At 36.4% G+C, this 21,760-nt stretch overlaps 2 protein-coding genes across 6 annotated transcripts; one reads left to right on the top strand and one right to left on the bottom strand.

The window, feature by feature from the left end:
* Window positions 1-2: 2 nt before the first annotated feature.
* Window positions 3-15,234, bottom strand: rgs11 (regulator of G protein signaling 11). 2 transcript variants are annotated; one of them, XM_079615612.1, is made up of 17 exons: window positions 15,041-15,234; window positions 14,262-14,358; window positions 13,334-13,384; window positions 12,171-12,277; window positions 12,013-12,064; window positions 10,751-10,809; window positions 10,566-10,642; window positions 9,714-9,795; window positions 7,242-7,307; window positions 6,881-6,904; window positions 5,805-5,866; window positions 5,406-5,519; window positions 5,179-5,294; window positions 3,741-3,828; window positions 1,487-1,625; window positions 1,082-1,164; window positions 3-977 (listed from the first exon to the last, which is right to left on the bottom strand). In XM_079615612.1, the coding sequence occupies exons 1-17, from the start codon at window positions 15,101-15,103 to the stop codon at window positions 839-841; spliced, it is 1,419 nt and encodes a 472-aa protein (XP_079471738.1). In that variant the 5' UTR covers window positions 15,104-15,234; the 3' UTR covers window positions 3-838. The 2 variants fall into 2 exon arrangements, 1 of the variants encoding a protein (XP_079471738.1); XR_013797995.1 differs by having other exon boundaries at window positions 924-977; window positions 3,749-3,828.
* Window positions 15,235-15,925: 691 nt separating this feature from the next.
* Window positions 15,926-21,626, top strand: ints15 (integrator complex subunit 15). 4 transcript variants are annotated; one of them, XM_079616956.1, is made up of 8 exons: window positions 15,926-16,144; window positions 17,041-17,243; window positions 17,356-17,577; window positions 18,289-18,454; window positions 18,667-18,968; window positions 19,064-19,265; window positions 19,364-19,403; window positions 20,602-21,626. In XM_079616956.1, the coding sequence occupies exons 2-8, from the start codon at window positions 17,046-17,048 to the stop codon at window positions 20,867-20,869; spliced, it is 1,398 nt and encodes a 465-aa protein (XP_079473082.1). In that variant the 5' UTR covers window positions 15,926-16,144; window positions 17,041-17,045; the 3' UTR covers window positions 20,870-21,626. The 4 variants fall into 4 exon arrangements, with proteins under 4 accessions (XP_079473082.1, XP_079473084.1, XP_079473083.1 ...); XM_079616958.1 differs by having other exon boundaries at window positions 15,968-16,144; window positions 16,992-17,243; XM_079616957.1 differs by having other exon boundaries at window positions 15,969-16,144; window positions 17,027-17,243; window positions 20,602-21,561.
* The last annotated feature ends 134 nt before the right edge of the window (window positions 21,627-21,760 follow it).

Here is a 21,760-nt window from a genome sequence, read left to right as displayed (position 1 = left end):
TGATTATTTAAAGCTGGTTACTTTTTTTTTTAATTTTCAGCTTTTTTTGAAGCAATGCTTACAGTAGTATTCAACTTCAGGTTTGGTTACATGAACATAGTTTAACATCAAATTAGCTAATGCTGCGCAATTAACATAAAAATAGATATTGACGATAAAATCTTAAAAATAAACACTACCGTTCTAAAGTGTGGGGTCTATATACAGTATATGTTTTGTCAAAATCATTAAAAATTCTTACTGACCCCAATCTTTTGTAGATGTGTCTGAGTTTGAATAAAGAACTTTTTTACACTACATTTGTGTTATGTCATAAGGCATTTCCTTCTTTTAGGTTTGGAATTGGATATGTAGGCCTGTAACTTTATTGACAAATTTCTTTTACTTAAGATTTATAAATTTAATACAGATTTACGCTGTCCGATCATATCCCTTTCAAGTATTCACTGAAGGATTTTTATAGTATATGATGTACATAAACTGTGACAATAGTAAATGAATAGCTGAAAGGAAAATCTTTATATCAAATAAATATATTAAAAACATGACAAATGTGTGAAAAAGTCAAATTCCGCTTAAAACACTGAAGAAAACATTCGTAGAGCAGCTGGAAGTTTGTGAGATTGTGAACATGTGAATACATTATTGCTACATCATACATTGTATCTTTGAAATGCACAAAAAGTTGTATTTCTATGACAGAGAAATGTGAATCAAGCATTCTTTTTAAATAATAACCTTTAGCTATTGCTACGGTTTAGCTAACGTCTTTTTGTTGTTGTTGATCAGGTACCACAAAAAAAAGTGTTTTAAATAGCAGTAATTGTTGTGTGCATGTTTAAAGCTGGGATGCAGTTCCGGAATTGCTTTGTTTGACAGAGTTCGAGTTCTTTGCCTTCCCATCATCCTCTGCGGTTTGTGTGGCGAGAGCAGGTGAAGGGCTGGAGTGACGCTGGCGCCGCATGAACGGGAACCCACTGGACATGCACACAGAAACACACTCATAAGACTTCTCTTCCTTTGCAGACTGATCACTATGGGTCTTATGCACCTTTAGCTGTTGTTCCATTTGCATTTTTACCTTTTCTTGGTTTCCTGTGGTACTATGGCTCTGGCTAATAAGTTCTTGTAGAGGTCGGATTTAAGATAGCGAGGGTACGAATCCTACACAGAAACACAAATTACATTGAATCAACATCGGCAAGAATATTCAAATCATTTTAGCATATTTTCACAGCATAAAGGCCTTGTTTACATTATTAACATAATTTTGGATGATCCAATCACAAATGACCCGGTTCCATTGACACCTTACAATAACTTGGAAGTTTTGTTTATTTACACTACCGTTCAAAAGAATTAGGAAATTAATACTTTTATTCAGCAAGGACACATTCAATTGATCAAAAGTGACAGAAAACACTCTGGTCTTATAGGTTTATTACAGGCACATTTTGTATTTGATCAAACAAATTGAACGTTATACCTTTTTCATAAGGAAGTAAATGTGCATTTGAGCATCATCCAAGACAAAACGATGAGGGCGCTTGAGTCCTTCCAGGGTTTTTTCCATGGTCTTGCTGTCGATATTCACCCAGCGACTTGCACCAGGAGACAGAAACTGCCTGATAGATTAGAATGAAGATCAGTTACAAAGTTCAGCAAAACAATCACATGAATACGAGACAAACTAGAGGTGATGAATACCTTTCATTCATATAGACACAGATTAAATATACAGAGTTTGTTACGATATGGCATACTGTATGCTTCAGGTCACTATGATCTTTAAAAATCATTTAAAAAAACTATTTTAAAGGGGTGGTAAAATGTCCTTTTCTCAAGATGTAGAATAAATATCTGAATTCCCCAGAGTGTGTGTGTGAAGTTTAAGCACAAAATACCCCACAGATATTTTTATATAGCATGTTAAAGTTGTCACTTTTTGAGGGTTTGCAAAAACGCACCGTTTTGTGCCTGGCCCTTTAAATGCAAATGAGCTGCTGCAGAGGGCGGGGTTTCAAGAGCTTGTGTGTGTTAGCAGCTGCGATTTCCTCACGCAGACACACTAAAATGACATAAACTGTTCTGTCTTTAATGTTAAAAAGGAGTTAGACAAAGATGGAGAGACTCAAGAAGAAGTGACAACATGTAGAATGCAACAGGACATCTCTGAAAGGTTAGTTGATGAATTTATGTCGCTGATGTGGAGTTAACTATCTTCAATTAGGATATTCTGTCATGATAATCTATACATCGCTCGTATAGGAACTGTTGTGAGATGCACACAGAGTGACTTTCTATTGCATGTGAAAAGATGGATGCTAAAGTGTGAGCTGACTCACAAATGTACTCTTATACAACAACTCTTCCTCTCCTCAACATGGACTGTGTGTTCCCGGGGTCGGGCTTATGTACATTTTAGGGTTGGTGATGTCACTAACCCGGGAGGAATGTCGTGTAGTCCCTACCAGCCGTTTGTTGTAAAGCTTTTCTTTAAAAGCAAATATCTTCCTTTGCTTTGAACTTTGAGCGTTGTAACTTTGCAGATGTTGTTTATGCTCAAACAGCAACATTACACACTAACTAGGGTTAGAAAAGTGAAATCATACTCAACCACCCCTTTAAACATTTAATAAACTTAATTAGTTTTAGTTTTAGCATGCTATTGAATATGGCAATGATAATTTATTTGGTCGTAGCAGACTAGATCTGCTATAGACTTGCTACTGCTAATAAGTACACAGACACGCTGCTGTGAGCAAACATGCTGCTGCTGTGTATAGACATACAGTACATAATCCCGTAGCAGATCTAGGCAGGTGGAGCTGGGGGAGGTGGAGGGTTTCAGAGGAACTTGCACTGCAGGACTAGCTTACAGCAAACAATGAACAAGACTATTTAAATTCGATCAGCCAGCTTGTGCCGTGAGGTAATGATGTGATTGCTTGTTGACCTATCAGCCTGACCTAGAAATACTAGGTATTTCTTTCAAATGTCCATTTAAAAGAACTACACTCAGGGCTTGACATTAACACCCGACAAATACAGGTGGATTTCAGCAGTGGCATGTAATGCAGTCACTCCTACTAGCCACTTTGGCAGGTTACATTTTTTAGGCTATATAATATATGTATATTTCAATTGTAGTCTTTTAAAAAAGCATCTGAAATAATAACTGTTGTCAAAAATAGATTTTTCAAAATAACTTATTATTTTCCAAACCCTAATACCTAAATAGCGAAATATCAGACACACGGTACCAGCAGCGCTTAGTTGAGAAAGAAAACGTGTGTGTAACAGTAATGGATCTGTGCATCAGGTCTTAAAGTGACAGCAGCCTAATATACCTGCTGCCAAATTATGAGATAATATGAAAAATATCTATATGGCAGTTTTCCCCCGTGGTATCGATGTCAAAATTGTGGCCAGTGAAAATGCAGAGTAGCTAGTAACTTTGGAAAACCACTAGCCACAGTGGCCGGTGAGCAAAAAAAACTAAATGTCAAGCCCTGAATACACTGAAAAAAGATTGCGGAAAGACTGTATCAAAATCAACAAGTTTTATTAAAATTTAAAATAACTCTTTTCTATTTTTATATATTTGAATGTATATTTTGATACATTTATTTAAAATGTATTTCAGGATTCTTTGATGACTATGTATAAAGTGCAAATATTGATCAAATACATTATAAATGCCTTTAACATTGTAACATAAACTGTTGTCAAGGTCATACTTGTAAACCTCGCCCACTTTCTCTGGGATTTTTGAGGTCTCTCCGTGACGAACGTCCTCACAGGCCTGCCAGAAACACAAGTTCTCCGCTGATAACAAGAGAGAAGCAGAGGACAAAAGAAGATGATGAGAGGGGAGGGATGAGAAAGGGAACGGGGGAGAGAGAAACATGAAAAGTTGTTACATTATTCATTTCTACAGAGTGTGCAGAGATAAAAATGGAATCTATTAAACCTCCAAAAGTACAGACAGGGGACGACAGTTTTGGACGCCATTCAGAACTGGTTCAAATAAAACATGTTAATATAAAGAGGGAATCAAAACTAAAAAAAATGTTTAAGAATTTGAGAATTTTAAGACGTTTTTGGACCAATACATGGTATGATGAAAAAGTCTTCTGTAATTTAAGATTTTGCACAATTTTGTCCACTATGGCAGTTTTTCACATTTTTTGTTTTAAAATGCATCCAACATTTCTGTAACACATCTGACATACACCGTTCATACAATGTTTGGTTTCAACTAAGATTGTTATTGTAAAGTATTTTATTCAGCAAGTGTGCATCAAAAACAAGACTAAAACATTATTAATATTACAAAAGATTTCCATTTCAAATATTTGGTTTTTAACCTTATAAGAATCCTGTAAAACAAACAACAATATTAAGCATCACAACTGTTTTTTTTTTAAATATTGAAACTAATAAGAAATGTTTCTTGAGCATTAAATCAGTATATTATAATTATTTCTGAAGGATCATGTGACACTGAAGACTGGAGTAATGATGCTGAAAATTCAGCTTTGCAATCACAGGAATAAATAACATTTTATTTTATACATTTTATACATATTAAAATAAAAAAAACAGTTATTTTAAAATGCAATAATATTTCACAATTTTACTCTTCTTTTACTTTTTTTATTGTGTTTTTGATTTAAAAAAAAGGCAGCCTTGGCGAGCATAAGAAATTTTTCAAAAACACTTCTTACAATCTTACAGACCCCAAACTTTTGAACAGTATTGTAAGTACGATTGGCTTTTACACAAAAAGGCAAATATTATAACCCAACATTACATTAAACAAGTCTCTTTAGCATAGACTGCAAAAAATAGCTCTTTAGTCTTTAGCTGTGAACAGTTAGATGGTATTTTGTTGGGTTTTATTCTCAATACACCCACCAGATGGCGCCATGTATCAGTAAACCGAATACTGAACTGCTAAAGTACAAAATATTGATCAAACTGATTATTGGTCAATATTTATTTAGTATATGGGACTCTATATATCAATGTATTATGGTATTAGGATCTGATGCTGTGGTACCAACACGGTGTGTGTGTGTGTGTGTGTGTGGTGTGTGTGTGTGGTGTGTGTGTGTGGTGTGTGTGTGTGTGTGTGTGTGTGTGTGTGTGTGTGTGTGTGTGATGTTCGTTTACCGCTGAATTCTTTCTCCAAATAAACAAGGAACTCTTTTCTGCCCATTGCGTCGTTCAGCAGCTCCATGAAGCTAAAGCTCCAGCGCTCCACACGCAGTTTAGTCGGCAGAGCAACTCTGTTTCAGGAACACAGTTATACAGAGCAATTACTGACCTTCAGACATTATTATACTTCAGGAGTTTAAGTAACATTGAAATGGTTATTCATGTGTTAATGTGACTCTCACGCTTCAGAGTTCATGTGCCAAAACATGACATCATCTGTGATCCAGGGGTTGCTGGGAAGGCATCCTTGCATTATTGGGTCATGGGGCTGATACTGCTCACAGTACTTCACGTAACTACACACACACACACACACACACGCACACACACGCAGACATGTAAGCCCTCACAAAGAGTTAGTTCTTGCTTTTTAAAAGATACTTTGAGGACAGTCCATTAGCTGTAGTCTAGAGATCGAGGCTATAGCAGAGTGAACACACACACACACACACACACACACACACACACACACACACACACACACACACACACACACACACACACACACACACACACACACACACACACACACACACACACACACACACACACACACACACACACACACACACACACAGTACCTCTCAAGGCAAATTGAGGACTTGATACGATTCCTCGCCAGGCTTATCCTGTTATGTTCAATCTAAAGCCATTTAACATAAAAACACAAAAACAAGTATGATGGGATGGATATACATTTAGTTACAGTCTGTGCTGTATAACTAAGGGATAATGTAGCGTCAATTATTTTAGGGTCGAAGTTTGTCGCGGAGCTCTCGGCATCTCGAAAACGCCACACTGATATTGATCCTCGTTTTATTTCTCCCTTTGTCCCAAAGTCTGCTTGGCATGATCCAAAATGTTCGAACGAAACAACAACAGTGTGTCGTTAGACGTTACGCACTACGCAGTTGTCCACGCCTGTCGTCATGGTTACTATGGCAGTACAAGCGGAAACCAGGGATAACGTGGATATTACGTCATTGACAGGCGACAAGTGAACAGGGAATTATTGGAAACATTTAGGATAATGTAAGTACACAATTGAAAAAATATATAACACTGGGCAAGTGGTTTTTGGATATTTTGATACAAAATGATTACATATTGTACCTTTAAGAAACCTCTTTTGCTCACCAAGGCTACATTTATTTGATCAAAAATATAGTAAAACAGTAATATTGTGAAATATTATTACAATCTAAAATGACCGTTTTCTATGTTAATATATTTTGTTTTTTAAATGTCATTTATTCCTGTGATGCAAAGCTGAATTTTCAGCATCATTACCCCAGTCTTCAGTGTCACATGATCCTTCACAAATCATTAGAATATGATGATTTTGGTGCTCAAGAAACATTTCTTATTATTAACTGTTAAAAACAGGTACTGCTTATATTTTTAAGGAATCTTTTTTTTTCAAGATTCTGAATACAAAGTTCAAAAGAACAGCATTTATTTGATTTTTTGGTAAAAATGTAAAAGTCTTTACTGTCAATCAAATTAATTGAATCCTTCAATTTAGTGAATCCTTGCTGTATATATTAAATTATTTAACCCAATCTGTATATAATACATTATATATATATTTTAAAATCTATAATGTCTATATTGTATAATTTGATATAAATAATTTATAAAATATATAAAAACTTACCTCTTTTTTGTAGAATTCTGCATTCTTTTCTGAAATTGACAAAATGACAAATATATAGATTTAATTTTTTCCTCAAAAGTTGCTATTAGATACACTAAACTAAATCTGCACAGTCACTGAACTTTATATGATATTGCAATGAAATGAAATGACAGCAGGAAATGAGGCAGTGTTTAAGAGATTACTTACTTGAACAAGGATGCATGATGTAAAAACAGAAATAAAGAGAAACACGCTGTAGATGATGCTTGAACATGAGAGATTCTGCTGTGAATGTTTGTTCATGTGTGTGTGTGTGTGTGTGTGTGTGTGTGTGTGTGTGTGTGTGTGTGTGTGTGTGTGTGGTGATCAGTTCACTGACCAGTTGCACTCGTGTGTTCATGGTTCTTCTCTCCGGGACGTGATTTATAATGTCCAGCATCCCCGGCTGAAAAATGTTATCATAAAGAGATATACAGAAGATGAATGAGAAAATAATGATTTTTAAGACCAAATTTATGTGGCAAATCCTTGATCTATGTATTAAATAAACTTTAAGATATCAATTAGTGTAACAAAGTAAAAAAAGTAAATTTATTCCTTAGGCCTGGAATACATACTAGCATAAATGTCTTATTATTTATTTTCAAATAAATTGAAAAAATATATAATAAATATAATGTATTTTTTAATTATATATATTATTACTTTTTTAATTATGTTTTTATGCAAACTATTTTTACTTGCAGTTGAAAAAAGTCAAGAGAAACATTTTTGCAATTACCTTTTTAATTTATTTTTATTCAACGGCATAAAAAAGCTTCCATAGAGGACATTTACACAACCTTGATCATTTTATCCATCCCAAAAAATTATAAAAATTTTATTGAATAAATTAAAACATGTGCATCATAGAAAAGACGTCAGTCATTGTCCATATAATATTTTTAGCTATAAATAAAAATAATGTGAGCCTTGTTTTTTTCCAGGCTTTTAAACTAACCCAAATCACAGTAATGTCTGGCAGGCAGATTTAAAACATTACTATGCACACACACACACACGCAAGCACGCACACACACACACACACGCGCACGCGCATGCACATGCACACACACACATTTTTATGTTTTATTGGGATTATCCATAAACATAATTATTTTTAAACTGCATAAACTGTATATTCTATCCCCTTACACTAACCCTCCCCCTAAACCTGCCCATCACAGAAAACTTTCTGCATTTTTACATTTTCAAAAAAAAAAATCCTCATGGGGACCAAAAAATGTCCCTACAAGGACAAGGATTTTGGATATTGCCATCTATGCAAGGACATTTTGTCCCCATAATGTAGGGTTTACCAGGACACACAGACACACACACACACACACACACACACACACACACACACACACACACACACACACACACACACACACACACACACACACACACACACACACACAGTGACAATATAGGAATGAAATGGTCTCTAAATCCATCCCAGATTAAATCATCATCTGGATTCCTCGTTATAAAATGCCCTTGTGCCGGAGTGCAAGAGAATCTCTCTCTCTCTCTCTCTCTCTCTCTCTCTCTCTCTCTCTCTCTCTCTCTCTCTCTCTCTCTCTCTCTCTCTCTCTCTCTCTCTCTCTCTCTCTCTACTCTCTCTCTCTCTCTCTCTCTCTCTCTCTCACTCTCACACACACACACACACACACACACACACACACACACACACACACACACACACACACACACACACACACACACACACACACACACACACACACACACACACACACACACACACACACACTTAGTAATAGAATATCCTCTTAAGCGCTCAGCCAAAGGATGGAACCATTAGAGATATACCAACACACACTCGAACGCACGCACGCACGCATCACATACACGCACACATCACATACACGCACGCACACACACCATAGACATAATTATTGTTATACTAAAAACTGTTTATTCTATCCTTCTATCCCCTTACACTAAACTTACCCATCACAGAAAACTTTCTGCATTTTTACATTTTCAAAAAAAAAAAAAAAACATTACACACAAGTGTCCCCACAAGGTCAGAAATCACTGGTATTACTATCTTTGTGTATAATGTAGGGATTACCAGGACCACACACACACACACACACACACACACACACACACACACACACACACACACACACACACACACACACACACACACACACACACACACACACACACAGTCTTTAACACAGTCTTTCCGGTTCACTCTCTATAGTGCTATTTCATGCACTTAACACTTAAGCTCATGTTAAGCAATGCACATATCTTTTGCACTCATGTGTGAATGTATTTTGAAGGCACCAAATGTGTTCCACTCTATTTCTTCTTTTCTTCTGCTAGTTTCTGCACTCCCTTTCTCTCGCGCTCTGTCCCCTTCCCCCTTTTTCCTCTGCTTTGCGATGCTTTTAACTGACTGGCTGAATATTTCATAAGCAGAAGCTGGATACAGATATGAAGGCATTTGCCAGACGGGCGCAGATGTTGTCGCTGCTTAAGCATCGTATGCTTGCTGATGTGCTTTGAATTTCTGTATTACAATTCTAAAAGGCTTTTAAGGATCAAGTAATTCAATTTACCCCATACTACTGTATGTGAGATACTTTTTCAAATAAGCAGAATGCTACTTTGTTTTATTTTATTTTTTTATGTACTAACAAATGCATGGGGGAGATAGGTATATATTTAGCCATGGAACGGTGATGCTGTCTGATGGCAATACCATGCTACTCAAAGAATACCATGGTATTTTTTGTTTTACTGTGGTGAGTTTATAGTGTCCAGTACTTACAGGAGGTCTGTTCACTAGCCAGTAGGCTTGTTCCTGACACTCCAGCACTATACGATCTGCTTTCCGACGCTGTTTTGATGCCCTGAACACAAGGAAATAAAACATAAGGCAAATGTACAGAGGTACAGTAACCATGCAATAACAAAATAGTTTTGCTCTGGACAACAACCTTCAGAAAAGCTTTTCTAATCCAAAGAATATGACTAATATTTATTAGGCCATAAAACTTGAAACATTCGAAACTTTAAAACATCGAGTCCTATTAATTATTAGCATTTTTTTTAGGAATTGCTTAAATTTTTTAAGAAGCTTTGTGCAAAAGTGGAATGAATTTGGATACAGCCACTACATGTTAGGTTTTTGTATTATACAAAATTAACCTTTTTAATATTTAACTAAACTAGCATTCAAGACTTTCGGCTCATTATGATTTTTTTTATGTTTTTAATAGAAGGCTGCATTTATTTAATTAAAATATAGTAAAAACAATAAAACTGCGAAATATTATTAGTATTTACAATAGCTGTTTTGTATTTTAATATATTATATTTCTTTGATGGCAAAGATGAATTTTCAGCATCATTCTCCCAGTCTTCAGTGTCACATGATCCTTCAGAAATCATGCTAATATGCTGATTTGCTGCTCAAGAATATTTATTGTTATTATCAATGTTCATCGACGGTAGTGCTGCTTAATGTTTGTCAATGAATGCATCCATGCGGAATTTCTTTTAAAACTAAAGTGAAAAGTTAAAATAGAGGCCAATTCCTATTTAAACTAAAAGTGGAATAGAGAGTTAAATGTAATAGGCTGAAGGAAACAAAGTGTGTGTGTTGGAAAAGAAGAGTTACCTGAGCTGCTCTCTTGCCTGCATCACAACAAAGTCCCAGGTGTGGTTGATGCGTTTATGTAAAGCATTATAGCACTCCTAACAAAGACAGAGATTAAGAACTGAACAACAGATCGCTCCACGCATTCATGACTTCATTGTACAGTCTTCTTACTTAAGGGTGTGATTGGCATTCGACCCACATACCTTTTCATACTCAATTAGTTCTCCTTGTTTTCGGATATTCTTCTTGGCCAAGTAGATTGCTAGAACACATACAAATAATAAATATATAAATAATATTACCTTCTGATGAATGTCTACTTTTGTATTCCATGATATAAAGAAATGCATTTATTACATGACAGCTCTCTAAAGGCATGGTAATGGGATAAATATAAATGACTGTAAACATCCATATCATTTAATCCTTATTAAAGCTACAAATGTTATTCAGTCAAGAACAGTGACTGATGATTTTTTTATTTGTCCTTTCCTTTGTTGTTTGATTAACGTTAAAGACATAACAGCAGAAGGAATTTTAGGCTGCTGTCACTTTAAGAAGCGAATGCACGGATCTAACATACTGATACTGTACACATGAGTTTACTTTCTCAACTGTTTCACTTAAGACGTACATAACCGACTATGTTTTTTAGATCCTCTTCATTTTTTGACATAATTTGTTAAATTTGTCGCTCAAGTGCAAGAAGGACGTGAAAGACAGCTCAGTTTACTATTCACGCGGTCTCTGAGACGCGGCTTTCTGGGCTGCGCGTGGGAGTAACGAAATGAGCCTCCCTTTTTGCTTACACTTGAATATTTAAATTGTCAAGGCTTAAACTTTTGTGACGATGCAACACTGGCCGGTCAACTTTCCAGAGCATCGTTCATGCTTGTTCATGTTCATGCATTGTTAAAAATCATAAAAAGATTACTGGCCAACTGGTGAGTGAGACAATTTCATACACTTGCCAACACTGACACTTGGTGAGTGTTCATTTTAGTCCCTGTTGCTGCTGTTGTTATTGCTGCTGCTGCAGAGCAAGTATGAGACTTGCTACTGCCAATAAATACACAACACGCTGCTGTAAGCAAGTAAGAGATGCTGCTGTTGTACAATATAGCGTACATGAATCACCCGTAGCAGATCTACTGAATACAGGTAGAGCTGGGGAAGGTGGAGGGTTTCTGAAAGCACGCAGCAAACTGCTACAGCAAATGCTAACCAAGTGTTTAAAAGTTGAGCAATGAGCTCATTGGCTTCTGATACAGCAGGAACCAATCAGTGCACTATAGAGAAAGTTGTGATTGCAAGCAGGCCGAGTTAAGGACCAATCAGCCTGAGGCAGCATCTGAAGTTTCATGACAGAACTTTGTACATGGGCTTGGCAGAACATGCAGGTAAGTAAATAATGACAGACTTTTCATTTTATGTGAACCATGAATAATGGGAAGGTAGATCTCACCATAGTCTAATTCTGAAGCAGGCCAGCATGTCGACATCCAGTAGTAAGGAGTCTGATAAAGACAGATTTGAATTGAGGTGTGCTGTTATTGAATAAGTTTAACAAATGCTGATATATTTGAGAATCAATATTGTGTGTGTGTGTGTGTGTATATTTACCTGAAAGCGATATGGTGAATCATCAGCTTTCAGAATAAGGTGTCTAGGCTCTTTTAAAGGGTAAATGTATCCATATTTCACAAAGAGGTGTCCAATGTGCAATGCCTCTAAATAAAAATTAGAAAAAAATTATTCACATGTATATACTCACACATCATAGACTACTCACTTTTTTTTGTACATTTTTTTGGGGGAAATTAAATCAAGTAAATAATTCATAAAAATAAAAATAAAAAAATACAACAAAAGATGACAATAGATTAATTCAAGCTGGTCATTAACTGTCTGACATGTTCCAAACCCAGCCTGATCACCTAGTAGCTGCTTTATTGTTGATCCAGCCAAAGACCAGCTTACATTTATGTATCTGACATGCTTTTATCCAAAGCAACTTACACTGCATTTAAGCTGTATATTATCTTTAGTTCATGCATTATCTGGGATTGAAACTTAGCATTGCTACAGTAGCACCATCCTCTACTGTTTGTGCTACAGGAACACAGCTTACATTAGCTAGAATCTAGCTAGTTATTTCCCTAACACCCACAAATGCTTTCTAGGTCAAATCTAAACTGAATATTGGTTGAAATTATAGATTTTAATCTAACCGTTGCCTACAGAAGGTGTACAGAAGGTGTTTCCCTCATTGCAGTGCACAGATCTGCCAAACTCTCTGGAGTCTTGTTTAATGCAGACACAGCTGTGTGCAGCATTACTTGTTTATTAGGGCTTTTCAGAGCTGAGCCTGTTCTCTGACTGCATGACATTTGAGCATTTATTATTAAAAATCTTCCACACAACTCAGCTCAGATGACATAAAATCTGACTTAAATGTGCCAAATCAACTTTAATAAGCAATTTAGCTACCCAAGTGTTGTGTGTGCGTGTGTGGGAGTACGTTTTGAAATCCCTCAGGAGAGAACATGGAGAATAATGTCATCCCCATAGGGTACTCCATATAAACCACACACAGGTGACTGGAAAACTCAAAGAAATACACCACAGCAGATATCATGGAAATTATTACACACACAGGCTATATATATATATATTATATATGTATAATACTTTGACTATAAACGATTGATTTTCATTCTTGCAATAAAGCCCAAAGCTATGCATCAAAGACAAATAATTAAAATATAGTTATATTAATGTCCTACCTTCATCAGAGATTGAAAACTTCTTAATCAGCCATTCAACAATGTCTATACCTGTATAAAATTAAAAGAGGATTCTTGTCAACATAAGCCCACACAGATACAAAACATCTATCTATCTATCTATCTATCTATCTATCTATCTATCTATCTATCTATCTATCTATCTATCTATCTATCTATCTATCTATCTATCTATCTATCTATCTATCTATCTATCTATCTGTCTGTCTGTCTGTCTGTCTGTCCAGAACTGACCAGTAAGCAATAAGCAGCACCAAGCTTATTATTATTAATATTCAGACAGCAGGAAGTTCCCATTCCGATCTTGGATAGAATGAGCATTTATGTTTTGTTTTCCAATGAACTACTGTTATATAAAGTACGTAGTTACATAAATAGGCTGAACATTTGATTAAGTGTCGCCTATGATGAAGTGACTTTAACTTCTTTGATTTGCCAAAGAAAGTCATTTGTTCATTATCACGTAGCCCGGTGTCCTCTGAGAGACCAGTGCAGGGGCAAAACATTCACTGTTAGGCTAATTAATAGCAAGAAAAATGAGCGCAGAGACCGAAAGCACACACAGGAGTCTAATTTCACTGCGCAAGCTTCTATTGATTCACTGTGCTCATGCGCACTCAAGACTTTCCGAGATATGCATGATAAATGTACACTATTTCCACAATAATAATGACAAACTATTCTAGTTGTGTCTCAGCTGTCTCTCTAATCGTGCCATAACATGTCACAGGCTGGAAAAATAAGCGGAACAGGCATGTCATGGGATTATCAAGTGAGAGAGAGTGAAGCTTGAAGTTTGATGCAGTCATAGAGAGAGAGAGAGAGAGAGAGAGAGAGAGAGAGAGAGAGAGAGAGAGAGAGAGAGAGAGAGAGAGAGAGAGAGAGAGAGAGAGAGAGAGACACTCACCAGTCATGGCGTGTGGTATGACCGTAATGAGGAGACGCTGGTTGCGCAACTTGATGCCCATATCAGGGTCCTGCATGGATATGATCATGCGCTCCATCTGTACGTGAATACACAGGAAATATTTGTAACTAAAATTATAGATTTATTACAAAGCAAAACTATCTGTGAACTGCACAAAAGCTAAAAAGGTGATTAAAACGGTAAAAAACAAAAACAATCTAAAAAGATCCATATAAATAAATAAATAGAAAAATCTTTATATGGTTGAATAAAAAATGACCATGTTAACTATTTATGCATTTAATAAAGGAAAAATCGGATGCACACCTAAATAAACATGAACTTTATTATTATAGTCAAACATTATACATTTTCATACATTTTCATTATGTAAAATTCCATCAAATTATTTTTGGTGATTTAATCCTAAACCAGCAAATAACAATAATAGTAATAATATTAAATAAAATTTGTAAAACTTATTTGCTTACTTAATATTTTAAGGAAATGTTGTTCTATAAATCAGTTATACGTATCCTAAGAAAATCCAAACACATCTATTCAAATACATGTACAGAACATTTCCCTTAAACAAACTTTAGTTTAGTCTCTCAGGACTTTCTCACATTTTCAGTTATGTGAGGAAAAGTTCCTACAGCCTATACTGTGATTTCCAGGCACCAGCTGCAGCATTATGAAGCTCAGGCTCTTCTGCTGACAGACAGTATCTGGATCTAAGACTGTAACTGCTCAATGAAAATACAGTTTTAGGGTCTTACCTTGGTCAAACAGGGCATTTGTTGTCGCTGCACTCCATCCTGACTGAGTGTGTTGATGGTCATGTTGACTGCTGCACGTTTGCTCTGGATGTGAAGTTAAAGAGAACTGGAGGATGTTGATGCTGGAGAGTCTGGTGTCCCGTCAGAGGAGAGGCGATCGATGGGGTGGCGCTACATTGAACTGCGTGTGTCATAACCAGGTATTAAATAGCGCCTCCCGGTGGTGATTGATTCAAATAGATAATTATAGAAAATCAATGGATAGACAGAGACACCAACACTTTAACGTCCATGGAACATTTTCTTTCCACAAAACGTTCTTGTAGGAAAGGGTTTTTAAGATTTTTTAAAGGTTATTTGAAGAACCAAAAATGTTTCTTCTATGTTATGGAATTACTGCAAAAACTATGGAAGCTGTTTCCGCCACTGAATAAAAATGAAAAGAAAAGGCAATTGAGCACTTTTTATCTCGCAGTTTTAAAGTCAGTATTTCGAGATATAAAGTGGGGGAGAGAGAGACATCTTTAGTTTACATCTCGCAATACTGTCTTTAAAACTCGCGAGTTTAGCCTTTAGGCCTAACTTAGCCCATGCATCGCAATTCTGAGGAAAAAAAGTCAGAATTGGGAGATGTAAACTTGCACTGAGTTTGAGTTTATTTTAGGTGCTGAAACCAGTCAGAATATGTTGTTGAAATTAACATTTTACTTTAACTCAAAAAAAAAAAAAATACATATTTTAGGCAGAAATAAAATAGCTTTATTTGTTTTAGCTAGTTATTTCTCACTTTAATTTAGTTTAACTTGATGTACTAAAATAACTAAAACTGAAATAAAAATGTATAAAATCGATATATGATCTAGGCTACTACAACAACTCTACCTCAGTAGGTAGCCAAACTTAACTGAGTAGGCTATTATTGACTCCAGTACACAGGTGGCGCTGAACAGCCTCGCTTCTCTTTACTCAACCGAGTCTACATTGTCCTGTATGGGGTTCCGTACTAGTTATTTTGTGATGAACAACTTTCATATTGTGAGTTATGGGAGATATGCATTTGCTGATTGAGAGAAGCTAATGTAACGAGTCTAACTATTAACTCAGGTAAGCATGTTTTAACTATGAATATCTATGTAGTTTGAATTAAGGAAACATTCAAAATGTTAAGCAACCGGCGATGCAGCACTAGCGCTGTGTAAACAGCATCCCTTTGGACAACAATGTGTTTTGCCATAGAGAATAATCTCTTATTATTGGTGATGTGTGTACTGATTAACAGTTTCATATCATTCTTTTTATGGTCGAATAAGATCTATTGTACGATTTAATATTACATATGTTTTTTCATAGATAGATTCAGAACTGCTCGATTTCATTATGTTGATTATGAGACGCTTTACAACAGTGAGATATATGTACAATGATAATAAAAGAAAGTACTTTTATACCTGGGTTTACTCTAGTATTATATCCCAAAAACATCCATAGTATATTACCATAATGCATGTCCAAAAGTATTAAAGTCACCATGAAATCAAAATCGACAAATCTTTTTTTTTTTTTTTAATTTTTTTATATTCAAATAAGAATGATCATAATTTTTCTAAATTAATGTGCCCTCATAATATTTTATCAAAATAACTTCCCCACCCTTTTGACACAACATCTCTTCTCTGATGACGTGTTTACTGGCGCGAGGGCGTCACTCATGTCACTCACATGACATCACAGCAATAGCAAACCGCCCTACATTTTTTTTTCGTTTGAGAAAAACTCGGTAATAAGTCACATTAGGGAAGAAAACACTATTGCAACTTCCGTTTCATTCGGACTTGTCTTTTAAAACTTATGCTATTACCATGCTTCATGTCTAGATATAATGCATACAGTGCTATATTTTGGTTCATCATGTGTTACTTATTGCTCTCTTTCATACGTCTCATTTATTCAGGTTGGCAGATGCTTGTATTTGAATGAATGGTGTAGTTTCTCTTCCACAGCAGAGATGAGTGATATTCGACATGCATTGCTGCGGCGTGATCCGCTGAGCGCAGCTAAAGAGGTTCTGTATCATCTGGACATCTCACTGGGCAGCGCTCTGCAGAGCTCGTCGGGCCCCACGCCTGGATTAGAGAAGAGCACGGTGGACCTGGTGGAGGAGTTCATCTTTCACGTCCCTAAAGACAGGAACATCCAGCCTAAGGTGAGGAACATCAAGTCTTTTGACTAGGAGAAAAAAAAAAACATGCTAAATATGGTGATCAGATGCATATGAGTGAACTTTGAATAAAAATTGTGTGTTGTGTTTGACACAGAGGATGAGCTGCGTTCAAGAACTGCAACTGCTGGAGATCATGTGCAGTTACTTCCAGGAGCAGAGCAAAGACTCAATCCGACAGATCATTTTCTCCGCCCTCTTCAGTCTCCAAGGCAACAAGGCTGACGAGAGCCGCATGGCCATGCTAGGGAAGCTGGTTTCCATGGCGATAGCCGTGTGTCGGGTGCCCATACTGGAGTGTGCATCCACCTGGCTACAGGTGCGTGATGTGAAACTAAAGCTTTTACTTTGCTTTTGTGTCTTGAGTTCAATGTTTTATGATTCATGATTCCTCTGGAGCATGTTAACTGAAATGAATGGATAATTTGGTCAGGATGCTTATTGTGCGTTTCACGAAACATATCAAGAACAGTATGTCTCATTCACTAATAATTACATGGATTATTTGTATTTATATTATGCGCACAGGAGAGGGTGTGCAGAAAGCCTTTATATGGTTTGGGCGTGCACATTTCTAACCTCAGGCATGCGGCCTCTCATTTAGAATATTCCGAATTCATTAACGTAAGGACGATTTTAAAGGGATAGTTCAACCAAAATTTAAAATTCTGTGATTATTTACTCACCCTCATGTTGTTCCAAACCCATAAGACTTATGTTCATCTTTGGGAGACAAATGAAGATCTTTTAAATGAAATCTTAGAGCTTTCTGTCCCTCCATTGACAGTCTACGCAACTACCACTTTGACGCTTCAAAGAGATTGTAAAACTAATCCACATGATCAATTTATATGATGAACAGATTGCATTTAAAAAAGAAAAGAAAATCACTATAATCACTGGCTTCCGGTAAAATCCGTTTGCGAGTTTAGTTCCGGATGAAAATAAGAGTTTCTTATTTTTGGGATTTTGGGTAAAATATGACCTGGACAACATTTCAAGCATTCATTATGTGTGTGTTTTATTTTAGCGCACCCACTCTGCGTGGTGTGTGCGTTTGGCTCAGGTGCTGATGGATGATTACTGCACACTGGTGCCGTGTGCCTTCTCTACCCTGCAGAACATCTGTTCAGCCAGCCCTCGCTTTTGCTGCCAGCTCATCACGGCAGTAACGGCACTCTATGACTTCTCCTCAGGTACCAGGCTTCCTTTTTGTCACTACAACTTTTTTTTTTTCCCTCTGTCTACTTACTTTATAATCTTATATAAGATAAAATCTAAAATAGCATTATCGTAAAATTAAAATATAATACTATAAAATAATTTCCTTAAAAATAAGCAATATTTTATATACCCCCCAACCCCCCGTCCCAAAAAAAATAAATATATATGATATTGTCGCTTGTAGATGAGTTGACTCCGCCCCCTGCACTCTTGGAGATGCTGGTTGGTTGGATCACGGAGGATCCCAGACTTCTGCTCCTCACCTTCATCAACACACCCCTCAATTCCAGCCTGCCGTTGGGTTGCCTCGAGATCACGCCTCTTCTGGGTCTGCTCCGCTGGTGTGTGAAAGCTCCATTAGCCTATCAGAGAGGCCGGAAGTTGGCTTTGACCAATGGCCATGGAGAAAGTGAAAAAGGAACCGCACATGAAGAGCTGTACTCTAAACTGCACCTCAGTGTTCTTCAAGTCTTTCTCATGCTGCAGGTGATGTATCTCTTCAACTAGTACAATATTGGGAGGCTTTGAGGATTCCATTCACTGTTAGAATACATAACGTGTTTTTACTTGAACTCCTGCAGGTCCACATGACAGAACAGAATTTGATTGGGCGGCTAGCTGTGCTTCCTGTGGAGTCTGTTGCCACGCTAGTAGAGGAAGTCAGTCGGCTCTGTGAGAAGCTCACGCCCCTTTCAGCTGCCAATCATATCCAGCTGGCTCTGGATAGGCTGGCACAAGCTCTTCAGGTCGCCATGGCAACAGGAGCCCTTCTGTGTGCCAGAGGTAAGTGATGTTTACTTCACGATGGCCTGTTTGGGTTTTCATCTTATAAGAGCACCATTTCAGTGATGTCATTTCCTGTCCTGTCATTTATTCCTCAGAGGATCTACGGACTTTGTGCTCCAGACTTCCTCACAACAAGTAAGTCACTGATCACAGTTGGGGAGTCGTTCAGAATTCCATTATGGAATTTAATAAATCTGAGATGGCATAGTAAAAAATGCCATAAACATTATGGTTGCATAAAAAAAGTTTGGATATATAAAGACACACACCAGTAATTTTTTATTTATTTAATACATTTGAAAATTAAAATATTTATATTTAAATGTAATTTTAAATATAATTATTATATGAATAATACATCGCATATTTTAATAAAATATAATATATTATAATATATTTTTTAATAAAATATATTTATATTTTTAATATTATAATTTATAATATATTTAATTTAATTCCAGTAATATTCCAGGAACATTTCTTATTATTACCAGAATGGAAAACTGCTTGTGCTGCTAAATATTTATTTTAATTATTTGTAACAATATAAAAGTTTTGGTACTTTTGATCAATTTAATGTATCCTTGTTAAATAAAAACATTACCATAATTTCTCTATCTAAAAAAAAAAAAAACAATCTGCTGACCCCAAACTTTTGAATGGTGGTGTACCTATATATATATATATATATTTTATTAAAGGTGCATTGTGTAATATTTAGGTGGATCTGTTGACAGAAATGCAATATCATATACATAACTATGTTTTCAGTGGTGTATAAAGACCTTACATAATGAACCGTTATGTTTTTATTACATTCGAATGAGCCATTTCGATCTACATACACGCGGGTCCCCTTACTAATAGCCATTTTGCGCCGACATGTTTCTACAGTAGCCCTAAACAAACAAACTCATTTCGTCACTAAGTTGTTCTTCGTGCAAAGAAGCTAGCTAAAGTCAGCGAATAAAACCCTGACACAATGATGAACAACTAGCAATAACATAGTTTTACTAGATAATGAAGTAAACATAATTTCTTAATTAATCTTTGTAAAGAAACCTCATTGCTTAACTGGCTACTCTCTGCCGTCTCAGAAAATTAAATATTTTCCTGTCGGCCACCGTAACTTCTGTTGATTGCAATTCGCAACCTCACCACTAGATGCCACTGAAAATTACACGGTGCACCTTTAAGTCTGATACTGATTATATATATCTGTACAGCCACCCCTCTCTCCAGATATCTCCATCAACCATTCAAAAAAGCATATCTCAATCACTTACAAAATGTTTGTGAGCAGTGTGTAGTAACTGTTTGTTTTGTGTTGTAGTCTGTTACAGCTTGTGATGTCCGGTCCAGTGGTGCAGCCTCCACCTCACAGCGGAGCCTTCCAGCCCAACATGTACCCACACATTCACTCGGGTCGACCCTCCCCGCTTTCTCCCCACAGCCCACATCAGTCCACCCTCCCCCCACACCCCGTACTCTCAGCGCACCCCACACATCGCCCAATAACAGCCCACACCACACACCCCTCTCTCTCCCCGCACGCCTTTCATTCTGCCGCCATGGCCTTCCCGTACCGGCCCATCCGTTAATCAGCAAACCAGGACTTGTGGACTACTCTGCTTTCTCTTGAGATCTTGTTGTTTTATATTGGATCATCTTGAAAACGCTCTTGAAATGTTCTTGTAGTCACATGGTTGGCTTGACCATGTTGTACGGTCTTGCGCATCATACATTGGATTTCAGGTTTGATATTGACTTTAAAAAGCGCTTGAACAGATCGATTTAAATGAGAAGTGTCATTTCAGAAAAGAAAAAAAAAGTCATACCATCAAATATATTTTTGGAAAAGTGTCATTTGTGCGTAAGTTGCAATTTAAACACATTTTATACACTATTGGTTTTAAAAAGCAAATAGTAACAAATTACATAAAAAAATAGCAGTTTAGTAAATACTTTTTATTCTTAAAACTAAACTGCATGCGATTAGGTTATTACAGATTGAGAATTTAATTTAAAAAAAATCCATTTGCTAATAAAAAACTGGAACATCTTTCTGCTTTACCTCTTTTATGTGTTTAGCTCAGAATATGTACAATATCCTTGCTTATGGTTTTGAACTCATTCATGTAAAGTATACATTGTGTCCTTTACTTGCACAATGCAACAAATATATCAATTGGAATATATTTCATGTTTATTATACAGCAATATGTAGCAGATTTTTGCCACAGAACTAAGCTACTTTAAACAGTTAAGCTACGCTGTTGCATTCAATTATTCCACTTCAGCAGTCAGGCAGTTCATTATTAATATTAAATCAGTTTAATTTGAGCAAACTAGATTAATAGAGCCTTTAGTCCCTCTGACCTGATTTCTTCTAATTCCCTCTAAATTGTTGCACCTTCACCACTAATTTTAGTTAGTCCAGCCCACACCTGTCATTATTAATCACATTTGCCTCTGGTAAAAAATATGTAAAA

This window comes from Phoxinus phoxinus, assembly GCF_949152265.1.
Source record: "Phoxinus phoxinus genome assembly, chromosome: 6".
Lineage (NCBI taxonomy): Eukaryota > Metazoa > Chordata > Actinopteri > Cypriniformes > Leuciscidae > Phoxinus > Phoxinus phoxinus.
Note: the sequence above shows the minus strand (reverse complement) of the source record. Positions and strands in the feature narration are given on the sequence as shown.